The 17,563-nt window shown below is 45.2% G+C and overlaps 1 protein-coding gene across 1 annotated transcript; it reads right to left on the bottom strand.

Moving 5' to 3' along the window:
• Positions 1–1,163: 1,163 nt before the first annotated feature.
• KCNE4 (potassium voltage-gated channel subfamily E regulatory subunit 4) lies at positions 1,164–1,688 on the bottom strand (the record flags this gene model as incomplete). Its single annotated transcript, XM_084229718.1, has 1 exon — positions 1,164–1,688. The coding sequence occupies exon 1, from the start codon at positions 1,674–1,676 to the stop codon at positions 1,164–1,166; it is 513 nt and encodes a 170-aa protein (XP_084085844.1). The 5' UTR covers positions 1,677–1,688.
• Between the last annotated feature and the right edge of the window lie 15,875 nt (positions 1,689–17,563).

The raw sequence follows: 17,563 nt of genomic DNA, 5'->3' as shown, positions 1-17,563 counted from the left end.
CCTTTAAATAGGCTGATCCTTTTTCAGGCAAACTGGCCAAGGGGGAGATAGTGTGTCCAAGCTTCCTCACACCCGGACACGCAGGATTTATCACAGAGTCCTAAAAATCTGAAGACATCCTCCCAGCCCCCTGGGGATCTAGATGCCTCTTGATGACATGCCCGGGACCACACAGCAAATCAGTTTCAGAGCTCACGACCAGGAAACGCCGCGCCTGGGCCCTGCTTCGTGTAATCTCTGTCTGAGTGCGCCTTTCTAGGTCTTAGCTACGTGACGAAATACCATGTCGTGGAGGCCCACATTAGGTCCCAGTTCAGAAAACAAGGCTGGGAAAAAGCAGCAGCAGGGCTAAAGGTTTTGGCCTTGTTCAACCTCACCATCACCCCTTCTGGAAAGATCCAGAAGAATCCCTGCACAGCCATTCTGGGTGCAGGTTAGACTCTGGGGAAGCCCTTCGAACAGAAGAAAAAAAAAAAAATCATGCTAGTATGAAATGCTGGATGGTCCCAGGTCAGAGTGGATGGTCACAGGTCAAACAAACGGTCAAAATAGCAGACGATGTCTTAGCATCCCAACCAATGGTAACGAGTTTAAACGTTGCATTATTTCCTGACAGTGTGCAAACAGACCAGGTTCGCTCTCCAGCTTTCTCCCATCAAAAGTTCCCCATCAAATTCCACCCCCAACCCATAAGTCCTCCAAAAGTAACTCACTGTGTACTAATGCACAGATTCGTAGTAGAGGTACTTACAGCCAATCAGATCTAGAAGGACAAAGCTCTAGGCAAATTAGCAAATCAAAGTAGTCCCACAGCTTGTCTTAGGCAGTGGCAGCCCCAGGAGCCGGCAGATTCTGCGGGGTTACTGGGGGGCATCCAGTGAGAGAACAGCAAGCCCTGCCACATTCTGGACAGGAGCCCCGAACCCCAAAGTAAATGTCCACACTGCACATCTCGGGGCTGTCTCTGGGGCAGGTCCACACCACAGACACAGGGACTCCTCGCTGCAGCTGCTGGCTTGAGCTGAGCCTTGTTGCCCATCTGGAGGCTTGCCCAGGGGGGCTCTTCAAAGTGGCAGCTGCACAGCAAAAGTGAAACCAGACACACAGTGTGTCCTCTCTAAGGGTGCTGCTGATGGAGTCACCTCCAGGGGCCCCGGGGGGTGCTAGGAATTCTGGTGGATATTCTCTGACGACCCTTCGCTGCTCTCATTGAGGGGTGTCTCGGAAGTCTCCTCCAGCTCATCATCCGCCCCCTCCTCCTGGATGGTGAGGTGCACGTCGGGCGAGGACGACTCTGAGCTCACACTGTCTCCCTCCATGGAGCAGAGCGTGCAGGACAGGGCGGGCGCCACGCTCTCCTGCAGCATGTTCAGCATCACCGGCACCTGCATGGACCTCAGCCCTGACACAGTGGGCAGCGGCTTCATGGCCTCCCCCCAGAGCCTCTCCTCATCTTTGTACAGCAGCAGGATGCTGGACTTCTTCTCCCGCCTCTTGGATTTCATGTAGCCCAGCATGATGCCAATCAAGAAGATGCCGTAGAAGGACATGACAACCAGGATGTAGAAATACTCGTTGCCGTTGCCACTGCCGCTGCCCGGCACGTGGGACTCGAGGGTGCTGCCGGGGGCGGTGGTGCTGGGGGACGTGCTGTTCAGAGGCTCCATCTTCAGCATTGAAGCTCCGCTGCACAGCCGGGATCTGGGGAGAAACCTGCAGGTTAGAACCTCCCTGATCCAGCAGACAGGGAGGAGGAGAAGCACAAGAATCGCAGAGTCATCATTTCAAATAAAGCTTATAAATATGCAGAGAAATAATAACAATAAGAGGTCCCACCAAACAGTTAACAGGGCTTAGCTTTGGGGGAGGGGAGAGGAGCAGAGAGGAGGAGACTATAAGGGGCACTTTTGTATTTTAGTGTATCCATGTCCCTCCTATTTGCCTTTCATCAAATGAGCCCATAAAAAGCACAGCTTTTATAATTTAAAAAGGAAAGGATCCATGGAAGAGGGAGCATAGCGAAAATAAATACCATTCTAATCACTGGGAAAGTTTTTTAACTAGTTGAGCAGAAAAAAAGCAAGTTTACATTTTGCCCCTTGAACTGAAAACCACTTTTAATTCAAAATTAAATTTTCTTGGAATAAAGAAAGGACAACTTTATCCACTCATTGCTAGAATCCGCTTTCTTTTCAATGTGTCTGGGGACAAGACACCTTGCTCACTTACCGAAGGCTGGCAAATCTGTCCAAAGCCCTGAATTCCTAACCGGTCAAGTCCACGAGCCTCCTTCCTGCCTGCTGGGCTCAGCGCTCTGACAAGTCCGCTGCTGCAGTCGGGACATACAGTCAAGAAATGCATCGTCACGTGTTCCTCTGATTTACAACAGAGGTTGCTCGTGGCAGAGAACTCAAAGCGCTGCGTTCAACTCCCTGAACTTTGCAGCTGTGAAAAGAGCAAGACCAGGAGGGGGACTGCCCTCGCTCCCAGCGCCAGCCACGGTTCACATGGCCGTGAAGATGAGTAAAGACAAAGAGAAAAGAATGTGCCCGGCAGGAAACGTTACCCCCAATGTCCACTCTTCTTGGAAATTAGTTCACGATTCAAGTCCCTCTTGGGAAATAACCAGGATGTCGTCTATAGGTTTTCAGAGATGATCAAATACCATAATCTGGATAAAAGATGGTTGGAAGCTAGTACAGGATTTACTGTCAAGGAACCAGGGTTTAAGTTTCAGCTCCTCAGCTAACTATGCAAATTGAATAAATCCTCACTGAACCTTTCCACCCCTCAAGTTCCCAATTTCTGGGAAATTTGGGGTCCAGGGGACAGGGGAGAGAAACTTAGCAGGTAGAATTATATGAACTGTGTGACCTTTTGCGTCCCTATCAGTTTAATCATTTTAACATTTAAGGTTAACTGGTGCAGGTGAGCCCTTAAAAAAAAAAAGAGAGAGACTCTACCTGGCTTTTGCATCAAGCTCACAAATCTAATAAAAAAAAAAAAAACCTTCCAGATGTTTCTCAGTAGTCTGCATGAAGGGGAAAAGAGTCACAGGGAGGATTTGCTCCAGTTCTGCTGCGCGTAGCTATTCCCAAAGCATCACTTGGAGCCAGTTCACACGTCTCTTTGCTGTCTCTAGCAGGTCAGGGAGGAGCGGTAATTCTGGTGAGCAATTGAACGCAGTATAAGTTTTTAAAACCTCCATAGTCCCTGTGTTAAAATGGTTGCCGTGATCAAAACTGGAGAAGGAATTGAAGGCTTTGATGTCAGCCCATTGCTCTCAGGATGCTCATTCTGAAGATGGAAGTTGAGGAACATTGGGAGGGGTGATGCCCCCGGTTGTCTGTGGCCTTTGAATTGCAGCCAGATAGTCTTGGGGAATCCACTTTAAAGAAAGCACCCCTCCAGTTTCTGCTGTGGTTAACTTGAAGCTGAGGGGAGCATGCCCATGACCCCCTACCACATCTGGAACACATCTAGCCAAAAAGCACTTGAACTTTCACCTTAGCTGCAGGAGCCCACGAGATTGCTGTCTGGCCCTAATCCTATTAGGACACCTGTGAAAGTGCAGGATAATGAGCCCAGGATGCTGTTTTCCCTGCTGGTCTACTCCTTTTCCAGTTTGGGCTGCGGGCACCCATCCATTCTAAGCTGACGGACCCAGTACCAAGATCATCCATTCACTGGAACATTGTTCACGCAGTAATGTCTTCCTCGTCACTGCAGCAGTACTCTAAAAGTCTACAGCTACCTTGGCTGAGACAGACTTGGCCTTTTCAACCTTTATTCATCTGCGTACCTGAAGACTCCCATCTTCAGCTATACCTGCAGTGGGGTGGCAGGGATCCTAGCACAAAAGAGGCCCATGAGGGTTACGCTTGTGAATTGTTGATCCCACTATAGCTGGTTATGTATCCAGAGATACGTGAGATCAGAAATCACTTAAGGATTGTCAAGCACAGTCAACTGGAGGCTTTAGAGAGGCACTGAGGGCATGGGGAAAGGAGCTTTCATATGTAAAGAGCAAGAACAAAGCCTGATGCTAGGAAGCCAAATGAAAGCTAATACTTCAAACAAGATCAGTCCCCAGACCCGAACAAACAGTCCCAAAGTGTAAAACCCAGAAAAGACATGGATGAAACTAAGTGAAATGCAAAGGACAAAACAACTCAGAGACAGGAAGGACAAACTCCAAGCAGAAACCAGGGAGGGAACAGCCCAGGTGAAATTCTGCTGGATTCCTGCTTGGAGTCCCTCTCCCTCTGGGACTCCATGCCGACCTTGTGCATGGATGTTCCTCCTACAGCTAAAATGAAATGAGCAGGTAAAGCTCTCAGTGCTCAGGTTGGCAAACTGGACATGCTCAGTCTGTCCTGCTTGTCACTGTTGAGAGTGCCCTGTTGCTACAAGGACTTCAGGTTCTGATGTATATGGGCCTGTTTCCAGACTTTGCATTATTACTTCTTCCCTTTTTTCCTGGCAAAAAAAAAAAAAAAAAAAGGGAATTTAAGGTATGGATTTTGCAAGCTCATCAAACATACCTCCACTCATGGCAGTCTTATGAGAATTAGGGCAGAGGAACAGTGTATGTGGTGAGGGGGGAGGTACACACTCTTAGGCACATGAGGGCTGCAGGTCTCGAGAACATGAAGAATAATGCATCACACCCACTCTCCACCAGTTTCAAGAGTCCACCACGTAAAAGAGATTTATGTTATAATTATCTCCTCCTGGTCAGTGGCTTGCTCTTCCATTTTCTGAACAGTATCTTTTGAAGAGAAAATGTTCTTAATATTGATGAGGTTCCATTTTTAAAAAATATGTACAGCTTGTGCTTTTCTAGCCAAAGAAATTTGTGTCTAATCCAAAATTACAAAAATTTTCTCATATTTTTCTTCTAGAAGTTTTATAATTTTAGCTCTTAGGTTTAGGTCAAGGATCATTTCAAGTTAATTTTTATACATGATGTTAAATTTGGGTCAATGTATTATTTCTTTTTGCATGTGATACCCAGTGGTTTCCATACCTTTTGTTGAAAAATCGTCCTTTGCCCAGTGAATTACCTTGGGACCTTTGTCAAAAATCTTATCACTAAATATGTGCAGGTCTATTTCTGAGTCCTTTCTTCTCTCCTTGGTCAATCTGTGTATCCTTGCGTTAATGTCATGCTCCTTTGATGAGTCCATTTTAAACTGACATTTTAAATTCATCCAAGACATGCTTTAGTCCACACCTAGCTAAGTATCTATTTTATCTCGAGCCTTGGTAAGCTTCATCAACCCTGTGAGGTGTGTATTTTCATAACCGCCCCAGAGACAGGGAAACTGAAGGGCAGAGAGGCTGAGCAGGTGCTCACGGCCATGAGTGGCCATGTCAGGCTCTGAACCCAGGTCCCAACCACTATGGAATCCATTCTCTCCCCACTACCTTTGGCCCTCTCAATGGGAACCAGGAGAGGAACTCAGAAAGAGGAGAAAATAAATGATGGCATTTCTCCAACTTCTTTTTCATCCTCATAAAACTTACAAGAAAAAAATAGTAAGTTCCTAGATGGCCAGATATTCAAATGAATGTAAGCATGCTATTACATGTTGCTTCTTCTAATTTCACAGTATCTTATACCTGGGACACTGGACCACCCTTAGCATGTTCTAGAAGTTACCAGTGCAACAGTCACACTCTCATTCTATATCCATATTGCCGAGGAAAACCATTTCCCTTGTGCATGTCTCTACAGCTGATGTCTGGTCTTCTTGTTTTCATTTTATTTTTCCTACTTGATCCTAATACACAACTTTCTCCAGAGCTTTGAGTACTTTAATTTCCTGATAACGTCATTTTCTCCAGATGACCCAGGAGTCCTGGCCACACATCTCTGAAATTATGTTTGCAGCTTCTGTGACTAAACAAAGTCCGTGCTGGGATAACAGCTCGGTGTTGAATCTCATCAGATTAATCCTAAGTCTGGAGTCCAGAGATCTGACCCAGCTCGGCCTCGCCCGTGCTACGTGACTGGCTAAGTTGCATAATTTCTCTGTTTCAGTTTTAGCCCCTCAGGCATGTCAAGAGTAGAGCAATTAACTGTCTCAAGACATTCAGAAACATCCCAGCTTCCACGAGGATCTCCCCTCCCGAGGAGACGGTAAGGAACAGCACAGATGTGAGGGACCAGGCTGCAGGCCTGGCAGGGCACTGACAAATGAAGCCTTCATGCCCACCCCTGGCTTTGTTTTTCCCAGAAACCCTTTCTGAAAAGTTGTGTCTGGGAACCCTTCTGTACTCATCCCTTCCAACACCCTGAGTCACTCTCCCTAGACACATGCTTATTAGCTTTCCTAGCTCTTGGAATAAGACACGACTGGGTGTCTGGTAGGTGCTTAATGAGACTTCCAGATCCTCAAATCACACCAGCTATCTCTCGGGGGATGTGGCTATAGACAGGTCCTGCTGGAACATCACCCCCCCCAAAAAAAATAAAATATGGAACAACCCAGAATTTCTGAAATTAAAGAGAGCCTGATTATGAGTTGCCATTAACTTGCCTTTGTTATTTATTATTCAAACATTCTTTTCACCTGATATTTATTTAATAAATGCTTCTGTAGAGCCTAAAGTGTCTCAGGAACTGCTGTAAAAACTTCACAAGTTTTATCTTATTTAACCTTCCTTAAATGGCCTATGAGATAGGCTCTGTGATCACCCCTACTATACAGAGAAGGAAACTGAGGCACAGTGTGGTTGGAGTAGCTGCCCAAGATCACACAGCTAGTGCGCAGCATTGCTGGCCCTGGAACCCAAAGCTGAGACTTTGTACTCAGAGTCTTTGGGTTTAACATACAGGTTTCCTGTAGTTATTGAGTGTCCCCAGCACAATGAGAGAGGCGGGGTGGGGGGAGAGGGAGAAAGAAAGAACTGTGTCTCTTGCAGCCTACAGCTTGTTGGCTGACACAGAAGACAGCAGTCATACCCACATAGTCTGAAATAGTCTGAAAGGCAAGAAACTGTGCCCAGCCCTTTGGAGAGAACTTGCTAGGTTGGGAACATGCCCCCAGAATTTGTTGTGGGCTAGATACAGGAGTGTTCCTCATAGGCCAGATGTGGACCACACATAAGGGAACAGGAAAATACAGGTTACTTTGTTCTCAAGATGGTGGCCCAGAGGTCAAGGAAGATGCTTTTCCCACATGTGAAAAAAGTACCTGAAATGGGGTAGGAGTTCATAGCCCGGCCCACCAGTGACCTTTAGTCTGTCCAAAGTCCAAGGTGGGGACTGGAGGTTGGGGAAAGGTAGAGGAAGGGCTCAGAGGGAGCTTTAACTCCAATTGAACTTCAGAAGTTTTCACCATTGTGTGGGAATGAATGTACTAATTACTGAACTGATGCTGGTTATTACCTAACAGTGACCAGAAAAGTCCAGGGTCCTATCAAGTGTTTCATCACAGGGCAGGGCACGACCTGGCCCCAGAGAAGGAGTCTGAAAAAGTAGTGGGACTCATCTAAACATTTGACTTAGGATGAGGCCCTGCAAGTTCTGCTCGTTTATCACAAGGCTTGGAACAATGCCTAGAGTTAACGAGTGTTCATCTGTCACAAATATTAAACAATGTATGAAAAATGCAAAAAAACAATACTGGGGAAGCTCCATGGAGTTATCTCTTAAATTCAGGTTGAAGGACCATACTTGATGGTTCACTGTTTTATCCCCAGCACCTAGTATGCGGTTTGACCCTCAGTTGACCTTTGAGAAATGTTTGTTGAATGAATAACAGAATGTGCTAAGTTCTCTTCACATACATTCTTATTTAATTTTCACAAGGGCACAGTAAGGGCTATTAGCAACAGAATTTTATAAATGTTAACAGTGAGGCCTGAAAAAATGAGTGACTTGTCCTGCTCACAGAGCAGGAAGGCACAGGCCCAGGTGGACCATCCTGCCTCCGGTAGAAATCATAGCTGACACATGCTTCATTCCTGGAACTCAAGTTGCTTAATTGCTCACAGTCACTTCCTCTGGTCCAGCTAATCAGGACAGGCTTCAGAGCACCACAGAACATGGTGCTAAGGAAGGGCATCAGGTTTCCAGCTGAGGATAACAAAATCGATGATCTTTTAAAAATGTTTTGAAGCCCTTGTAAGGTTCTGTTACACCAGATTACAACATAGGAGCCAATAAAGATCAACAAATGAACTATAATCAATAACATGCTATTATATACTTGAAAGTAGATTTCTTTAAAGAATTATTCATTTAGGGCCTCCCCTGGTGGCACAGCAGTTGAGCGCTGGGCTGCAAAGCTGCCTGCAGCCTCTGCAGCACTGGTTCAATCCCCAGCCATCGGCAAGGGTCCCACATAGCACGCAGACCTCTCCTGCCGCCCGCTGCTCCCCTCAGCAGAGTACTTCGCCAGTCTGCCTGTTCTATTCCCCACTCTGGCTCTGGTGAATCCTCTCACCCTCCCGCCCTTCTGACTGTACCCAGTGCTTGTATAAATAAATAAATAAATCTTTTTTTAAAAAAATAATTATTCATTTATTGTAAGGTGTAACTTATTTTATTTACTTTGCATAGAAGAACTAGGGTGCAGGCCAGAGGTGCGGGAGGCAAGAGGATTCACCAGAGACAGAATTGGGAGCAGAACAGGCAGCTCTACTGAAATGCACTGGGAGCAGAGGGCGAGACAGGAGAGGTCTGCTATGCCATGTGGGTCAGCTCCCTGGCTGGGGATCGAACTCAGGCTATCATGGTGGGCCATCACGTCGCTAGCCCTGGGAATCAACCAACCCCTAGGCCACCAGGGAGGACCTCTTGAGAGTAGATCTTAAGCATTCTCACCACCAAAAGAAAAAGGGTTGACTGTGATGATGGGAAGTAATGGATATATCAATTACCTTACCCCTGGTAGTCATTCTACAATATATGTATATATCAAATCATCATGATATACAATTTAAATATATGCAATTGTCCCTGAAAACTCCCTCCCTCTGTAGTTACTTAACTCAAAGTAAAAAGAAAAAAAAACCTAGATATGGACTTAGCATCCACAGCACACGGCAGCCCAAAGTTAACAAGCCCTGGAGACTGTATCTCACCACAGTCCCAGCTGTCCAAGCAGTCGGGGTCATCCCGGCTGGGCAAGGAGTAAGTGGGCACCTTGAAGGACAGCTGCATTGCACCAGCAAGATTTGCTGTTGGGTTGCAGCTGGGACCCCAGATCCCAAAGCCATCTCTTTGTGCAGGGAAGTAGTTGTGAAGAGTGGCAACCACTTCCCACCATAACCAAAGAATAAAGGGGCCTGGACACTGGATTCTGCAAGGTTGAGCCTGATACCCAGGGCCATGCTGAGACAGTGAACATTCCTTCTGACCTCAAGAAGTAATTCACACCTGCACACATCAGAAATGCTGTCCAGTAGAATGTACCCTGTTCTGCTTGGGGTGTCTGGGGAGTAAGTAAGTCACCCTACAAGCTGGTTGTTAGTCATTCATTGGGTAGACTCGGAGCTAGGTGTCTCCGATTATTATTTCCACAAATTTCAGCCAAACCCATGTTGCAGTCCCTACTCCACTGTGCTAATTCATGATCTATTCATTTGGCTTATGTCTGTTTATTTTTTCATGCATTGATTACTTTATTCAAATTGACCCCTCTGTCCTGCAACCCAAACCAATAGATATTCCATTAAAGGATCAACACAACAACAAAAAGGGACTGATTGCAAAGAAACTAAGGCAAAATAAAATTAGCATGACAATCAGCAGCTGGGGCTTTGTCAGATGTAGCTCCTTAACTGAATAATACTGGTTTCCTCTCTGAACAATACGGAACTTTTGTCTACGATGAAACTCACTCCAACTCCCAGCACCGCACACACAGAACTGTGATCTCCTAGCGCTGGATGGCCACGGCCTCCTCAGTTTGGTGATGGCCTAGCGTGAGAGCACCCAGCTTGTTCCTGCTGTGACTGACCAGTAACAGCCCAACCCACAGAAAGCCTGGCCTTCAAGGCAAATCCCCTGGGAAGGGAATTTTCTTTTATGATAAGAAAAAAAATCTGAGGCTCACTTGAAATTGCAAATGCTCAATGCCCTTACTTTTATTTCTGGTGCAAGACTACTAACTCTTAAAAGTAAGAGGGCAAATTTGACCACTTTTTCTAATTGAATTCTTTTCTTTTAGTGCATTGTAAGGATTTTTATATATTCTACATAATAAATTCTTATGAGATATATGATTTGCTAGCATTTTCTCCCACCCTTTGAGTTGCCTTTTCATGTTCTTATAAGTATCCTTTGATGTATAAAAGGTTTTTTTTAGTTTTGATAAAATCCACTTTATCTCGTTTTCCCTCTCTCTACCTATGCCCTAAAACAATGCCTAGTTCAAGGTGACAAAGATTTACCCATGTTTCCCTCTAAGGTTTTAGAGTTTTCACTCTTGTGTTTAGTTCCTTGTCCCATGTTGAGCTCACTTTTGTATATAATGTGAAGTAGAAGTCCAAACACTTTTGTTCCCTCCCTTTTTTTGAATGACAACCAGTTGTCTCAGCACAATTTGTCAAAAAGAGTAGTCCTTTTCCCATTGAATGAGCTTGGTCCCCTTATAGAAAACCAGTGGATTTATTTCTGGACTCTCAATTTCATTCCATTGATGGATGTCTTCCTTATCTTAATACCACACAGTTTTGAATTCTGTAGTTTTGCAATACATTTTTAAATGAAGAAATGTGAATATGCCTTGTTCTTTTTTAAAAATTGTTTTGGCTTTTCTGGTTTCCATGTAATTTCACATGGATTCTAGGATTAGTGTGTCCATTCTTGCAAAAGAAGGAAGGGAGGAGAGGTGGGTAGGAAAGGAGGGAGAGAGGAAAAAGAGAACTATCTCTCCATTTATTTCTTTGATTTCTCATAACAAGTTCTGTAGCTTTCAGTGTATAAACCTTATACTTCATTTAGTAAATTTATTAATTATTTTACTCTTTTTGATGTGATAGCATATAAAATTGCTGTTTTATTTTATTTCAGATTGTTAATTGCAAGTGTGCAGAATTACAATTAATTTTGTTTATTATACTTGTATCCCACAACCAGGTTGAATTTAATCTTTTTAACATTTTTTTTTTACTGAATTCCTTAAAATTTTGTGTACACAAGATCATGTCTTCAGCAAATAGAGCTATCTATTCTCCTTTTCAGTATGGATGACTTTTATTTCTGTTCTTTGTCTACCTATTGTATGCTGACTTTTCAGGATTAATTTTGTATCATTGATATTCTTTGTCATGTGTGGCCACTGTAGTCTCCATTCAGTTTGTTTGGTGGTTCACTAATGACTGAACAGAGACTTATTTCATTTAAGCTCCTGGATCCAATAAATTTCCACGTCTTCACCAGGCATATGGTGTTTCTTCAAGCAGAATCCTCTCTTGAATACATGGATGCTTTGAACAACTGCAAATTTTTTGATAGAAGGATGGTTGGTGATCTGGGGATCTAGCACAGGTTTATCTATCTTTGAGAACATTGTTTCCCTCCCCCAAGCCCTGAGTTATTCTGAGATATACCAAGTTTACAGCCACTGGTATAGGGGATGTACTGGCTTGTTTCTGCAGGAGGGAGTAGCCTGTCCCTTCCAAGTCACTTCTTGAATGTCTTACTGCACCTGCCTCTCATTCTTGTGCTCCGGGAGCTGACAGGGAGCCTGAGCTCACATATCCTGCTGGATTCTGGGATGATGTATTTCCACTGGAAGAGTCCTAACCAGTACAAATACTTGAAGAACTCTAGAGATGAAACGAACAGGTCACCAACAAATGATACAGCTCTCAAGCCAACAAGCCCAAACTTTTATGCCTACTTTCCTGTTTGCCAGAAGCACATCATATTTTGTTCAATTGCCAGAGGCTCCACCATTGCTATGGATTGAAATACTGACCTGTGTGTACCCAGGCATGCTCTCCATGCTCACTGAAGGCCCACAGTACCTCTACCGGGACACCATTACCTTCCTATTTCATTTATGAAGGGACAGAGGCCTCAGGGACTGGGGTCCTGACTCCCCTGGCAGAGAGGCTCTGCCCCCTGACCTGGACCTGCCCAAACCCCCCAACCAGCCTCCCATCAGCACTCCCCGGATGGGTGCTGTCTGCTCCTTCCATGGGGTCTCCCTGCGGACCTTGGCTCTGTTAAGGACTGAAGGCCCCCAGAGTTCCAGACCCCCAGTGTGACAGCACTAGCTGGTGGGTCCCTTGGGAGGTGATGAGGTCATATGGGGGGTACCTTGTGTCCTCATAAGAGACCTCAGCAAGCTCCAGCCCCTTCCGCCCTGTGAGGACACAGAGAGAAGACAGCTGTCTGCAACCCGGAGAGGGTTCTAACCTGAACTGGACCCTGCCAGTGGGGGATCCCGGCCCCAGCCTCCAGTGCGGTGAGAAGCCAGTCTCTGTTCATAGGCCACCTGGTCTGTGGTCAAACCGACCAAGACCGGTACAAAGTCAGGCCTTGCTCACACCTTCTTCCCCTCAGCGGCCTCCCTCTTCTACTTTTCTCTAGATCCAGGCCTCCCCCATCACAGCAGCCTTCCTGACACCAGCACCTTTTGGCCATTATCCCTGTCACCAGGGCACTAATCTTCTTTTCACCACTTTTAACAGGGACTCCCACCCCCTCCCCTCTCAAATCCTCTCGTGTGGATTCTTTCTCTCTTGCTGATTCGTGAGCTGCCTCATGTGACTCCTCCAGGCCTTGTAATAATAATAATAATAGTGGTTTATTTTATTATTATTTTTTTAATAATAGTGGTTTACATTGTCTAGTCTGTTCCTTTTACAAACTTGCCTTATAGTTTAAAAAAAAAAAGTTAGGGGTGAGAAGAAAAACCAGGATATAAGTGCGTGGTGGAGCGAAGACGCTTTTTGTCAGTTCCACCTCACACTGGAGAAGCCCAGTCAGGGCGACAGCCTTGGGGCGCTCCTCTCTGCTGGAGGAAGCCATGTGCAGTGGGCAGGGGACCAAGTCAGCTGCCTGAGGCGGGGCTCCACTGTGCTGGCGCAGGCGGCCTCCAGGGGTGCAATGACTGACTCCATGTCTGGAAAGGAGCGTGGGCCCTCTGTGCATGGACACGCCTTCCTATAGTTCAGTGTACTCTTAGGAGTGTCCTGCCCTCCAGGACACCACAGCCATGTCTTTGGAGACAAGGGAGGGCACGCAGTCTGGTCCACCTGGTCCACCACACCACAGAGAAGACTGAAGAGCAGGAGTGTGAATACACGTCTGTTAACTTGTCATCAGTGACGTTCCTTCACGTACCAGTGGCTCACGAACATGGCTCAGTCGGGATGTAAGTGATAACGTGACTCATGTTCCCACCACGAATCACCCTCGTGATCCCAGCAGAGGCGGTCCGTGCATCACACAGCTGACGAGCCCCTGCTGTTCCAGTTTGCCTCAGGGGCATGGCCACCTGTATCTCTAAAACTCTCTCTACCCGCTAAGGTGCCAGGACATACATTTCTTCCTTTGTAAAATGAGGCAGTTGGTGCAGAATCGCGATGTCGGCCAGGAGACGTCCCTCTGCACACCAGGACCCTGTGTTTACAGCAGAGGCGGCTGGTTGTATTGACCTCTGAGCCAGAAGATAAGTGTCTGTGGAAAGGCTCCCAGTTAAGCAGGAAACTGTTAAGGAAGGAAACTGTTAAGCAGGAAACAGTTAAGCAGGAGACACAGATTGCATGAACACATCTAGAGAAGCAGCACAGGGGGCAGCAGCCAGTCATCCAGAAAGGGCCCAGGGCCCGGAGTCCAGAGACTGTTTCCCACCCTGGCTTAGCCACCAGCTTGCTAAGTGAATATGGACAGGTTGTTCCACCTCAGTTTCTTTCTTGGCAGCAGAAAGGGACTGAGCCAGGTGGGCGGTCTTCATAACATATCTGGAGCCCAGGGGTCAGGTGGAGAGGCTCTACGGGGTGCCACAGAGGAAGACGGGCAGTGGGTGGGGGAAGTAGTCAGCTCAGAATTCACCCACTTGGTTTATTTGGGTTCTGTGTGGGTTCTCTTAAAAATTACCAGCTCTTGGGCCTCCCCGGTGGCGCAGTGGTTGAGCGCTGGGTTGCAAAGCTGCCCGCGGCCTCTGCAGCGCCGGTTCGATCCCCGGCTGCTCCCCAGCCACTGGAGGAGGGTCCCACATGGCGCGCAGACCTCTCCTGCCGCCCGCTGCTCCCCTCAGCAGTGTACTTCGGTCCTTCTGCCTGCTCTGCTCCCCGCTCTGTCTCTGGTGAATTCTCTCACCCTCCCGCGCTTCTGACTGTACCCAGTGCATGTATAAACAAAACAAACAAACAAATAAATAAAAAAAAAAAAACATGCCTCTATAAAAAAAAAATTAAAAAAAAAAATTACCAGCTCCCACGCTAAGAAATGTTTGAAAAACACCGGGCTTTGCTTCAAGGCAGGCTGACACTTTAAGCCACTGAGCCCCACTGAAAAAAAACCTTTGGAGATTTACCTGAACTCAAATGCAAATATCTGCATCATAAGCATTTAATTCATTGATCCTATTTCTCTGCAAGGAAGAACCCCAAGCTCAGGTGAGCAGGATGGGGGTTGAATAGTAAATATTGGCCCTAGTTAAGACCAATATTTAATTTAAATAAACACAGCTGAGCAAACAGAGGGCTTTAAGCTGGGACTGTATTTACGTAGCCATTTCCTCAGGAGGTTATGTGCCAAATGAATTCAATGGCTTTTTGACTTTTTCCCTCTGATCCAAATTGTGACCTGTTTTACTAAGTTGATGAAATTGATTGAAAAGTTCAGACACGATGCACCAGGGAACCTTTTTGTAAAGGACATTTTTAGCTAACGTATTCATTATTTACTAATGGTAAAACAGAGGGCTTAAGGGACTTCTAGACATTTAAAACAGACTGATTTGTGTACCTTGATAATCTCTACAGTCTTTATTCCACTTAAGAAAAGGCTGGGTGCTGTTTCTTGGGTGGCTCGGCAGAATTGTCCAAAGTAACTGTTGCTGAGTTTGATCTCAGTTGATTGCTATTGATTATTTCTTAGGTAAAGGCACTGATGTCATGCTTTAGGAACTGCAATGTCATCACTTAATGAACAAATAGAGCAAGCAGATGCTGGTCTAGGATTTTTTTTTAACGTTTTTGAGATGTTCTCTCATTCAACCCATGTATTAGTAATAATAAGCTGCTATAACAACTAAACCCCAAACCTCAGTGACTTAACACAATAAAAGTTGCTGTTCACTCACAAAGTTCAAAGTGGACATAGGCCCCCTGCCTCCCATGCAGCCATTCAGGTGCCCAGCCCCCTTCCATTTTATGGATAAGGAACCCTGACTTCTAACCCTAAATGCTAGCAAGGAGGTAACACTTGCCAACTTGGTTCATGTTCTATTGATGAGAAATGACCCTCCCAAGTGTACAGAGACTGAGAAAATAGTTCTGACTCGGCTACCATTTCCCAAGAAAAACCCAAATCAGTGGAAGGAGAGAACAAGTCTTGGGTAGACATCTAGTTACCTTTCTACGACTATCAACCACCAGCTAAGCGTTGTTGGATAATCTCCACTAAACATTCAGTTTTGGTTTTTTTTTTTAAAGATTGATTGATTGATTGATTGATTTATGCAAGCACTGGGTACAGTCAGAAGTGAGGGAGGGTGAGAGAATTCACCAGAGCCAGAGCGGGGAGCAGAACAGGCAGATTGACAAAGTACACTGCTGAGGGGAGCAGCGGGTGGCAGGAGAGATCTGCGCACCATGTGGGACCCTTACCCTGCGGCTGGGGATTGAACCAGTGCTGCAGAGGCTGCAGGCAGCTTCACAGCCCAGCAGTCTACCACTGCACCCCCGGGGAGGCCCTAAACATGCAGTTTTGATAGCTTATGTCCTAAACAGTCAAGTCGATGGCATTATTGACCTCAGTCAATAGTAAATGACACATTTGGAGGCCTGTAGAAAAGTCCCGTCTCTGCAGCGTGGTGTGGCACTGAAGGAGAATGTACAGCAAAGGCCAGCTTCTTCCTAGTGGGTTCAAAGCATGACTTTATCTGCGCCTCCAAGGTTTCTGGAGAAAAAAACTGTTAGATAATCTCTGCTATCTATATACCGACTATGTGGATTTTCTTAGGTTTTCGAGATCTTTGAAATGAACATATCTGTCTTTGGTGTGATTAAGAGTTATTCTTTAGGAAAGGCATAGACAAGAGTGTTCTAAAAATTAGTCAGAGGAAATGGGGAGCTGAATGTTTGCTTTCCTTAATGAGTATAGGCCATATTTCCAAATATTTAAATGTAAAATATGTATCACATTTAACCACAACTACAATGCTAAGAGCAAACACAAAGCAGATGGTTAAGCAGGATGTATTTTAAAATTCTAATCCCAAACAACCTACACATGCAATTTTCAAATAAGCTAGTTAAATTTCCATCAATATGAAGTTTAAGAATTCTGAACTCAGTCTCAGATCAATATCTTCTAGGACTACATTTGGTCTCCCATTACTTCATGTCATTGTTGGGTGTTAAAAGGACTAATAGTGATGCTGAACATTTTTTCATATGCCTGTTGGCCATTTGCATTTCCTCTTTGGAGAAGTTTCTTTTTAGCTCTTCTGCCCATTTTTGACTGGATTATTTTCTTTGTTTTTGTTGAGTCTCATTAGCAATTTGTAGATTTTTGTGATCAGTCCTTTATCATTAGTGTTGTATGCAAGAAAGATAGACTCAGGCAATTTGCAGCAACATGGATGGAGCTAGAAGGGATCATGCTCAGCAAAATAAGCCAAAAAGAAAAAGAAAAACACCGGATTGTCTCACTCATAGCAGGAATTTAGAAAACCTAAATAAGGGACCAGGAAAAAGACTAATTATAATAAAGTAAAAATCAAAATCAACAAGCAACTGTAAACCAGAGACACACTACGGGGCGGGGGAGGAGGGATTAGGGTCAAAATAAGGGGGGTGGGAATTGTATGGGGACTATAACCGAGATGAAAATGCATACATTGTGCAAAAATGAAAAATGATGGAAAAATATATAAAATAAAATAAATAAAAATAAATAAAAGGACAAATAACTGCATAAGGACTGAGAGGTAAGGTTTCCTACTGAGAAACAGAATTCAATCCAGAGCCTTTAGAACAATGCATTTAGTTATTCATTTTGGCACCAGAAAAGCAGTTTTTCCTCAGCAAAGATCTCTCCAGCCTGTTTCATCAGTCTTCATAGGACTTTGAACTTGTTAATGCAGAAAAACATCTCTGCTTGTGTGCTGAGGTGTCAACAGCAATAGCAAGGGCAGGAGAGAAGATCTGCAATGCGTGGTTGTCAACAGCTAAGATGCTCTCTGCAGTTATTTGGGTGGGAAAGCACTTGGGCTTTTCCATGAGCCAGTGAAGAGAAGGCCTGGACCTCACTCAGCTGCAGGCGGAAACCCAAATATGATGGAGGGTCCTGGGGAAGAGTTTTCCTGTCTAAGTACAGTTTGTTTTGTCCATTCTATTTATTTTTATTTACTTGTGGTTTATT

The sequence above is a fragment of the Talpa europaea genome, assembly GCF_964194135.1.
Source record: "Talpa europaea genome assembly, chromosome: 1".
In the NCBI taxonomy this organism is placed as follows: Eukaryota; Metazoa; Chordata; class Mammalia; order Eulipotyphla; family Talpidae; genus Talpa; species Talpa europaea.
This window is presented reverse-complemented; position numbering and strand designations above follow the sequence as displayed.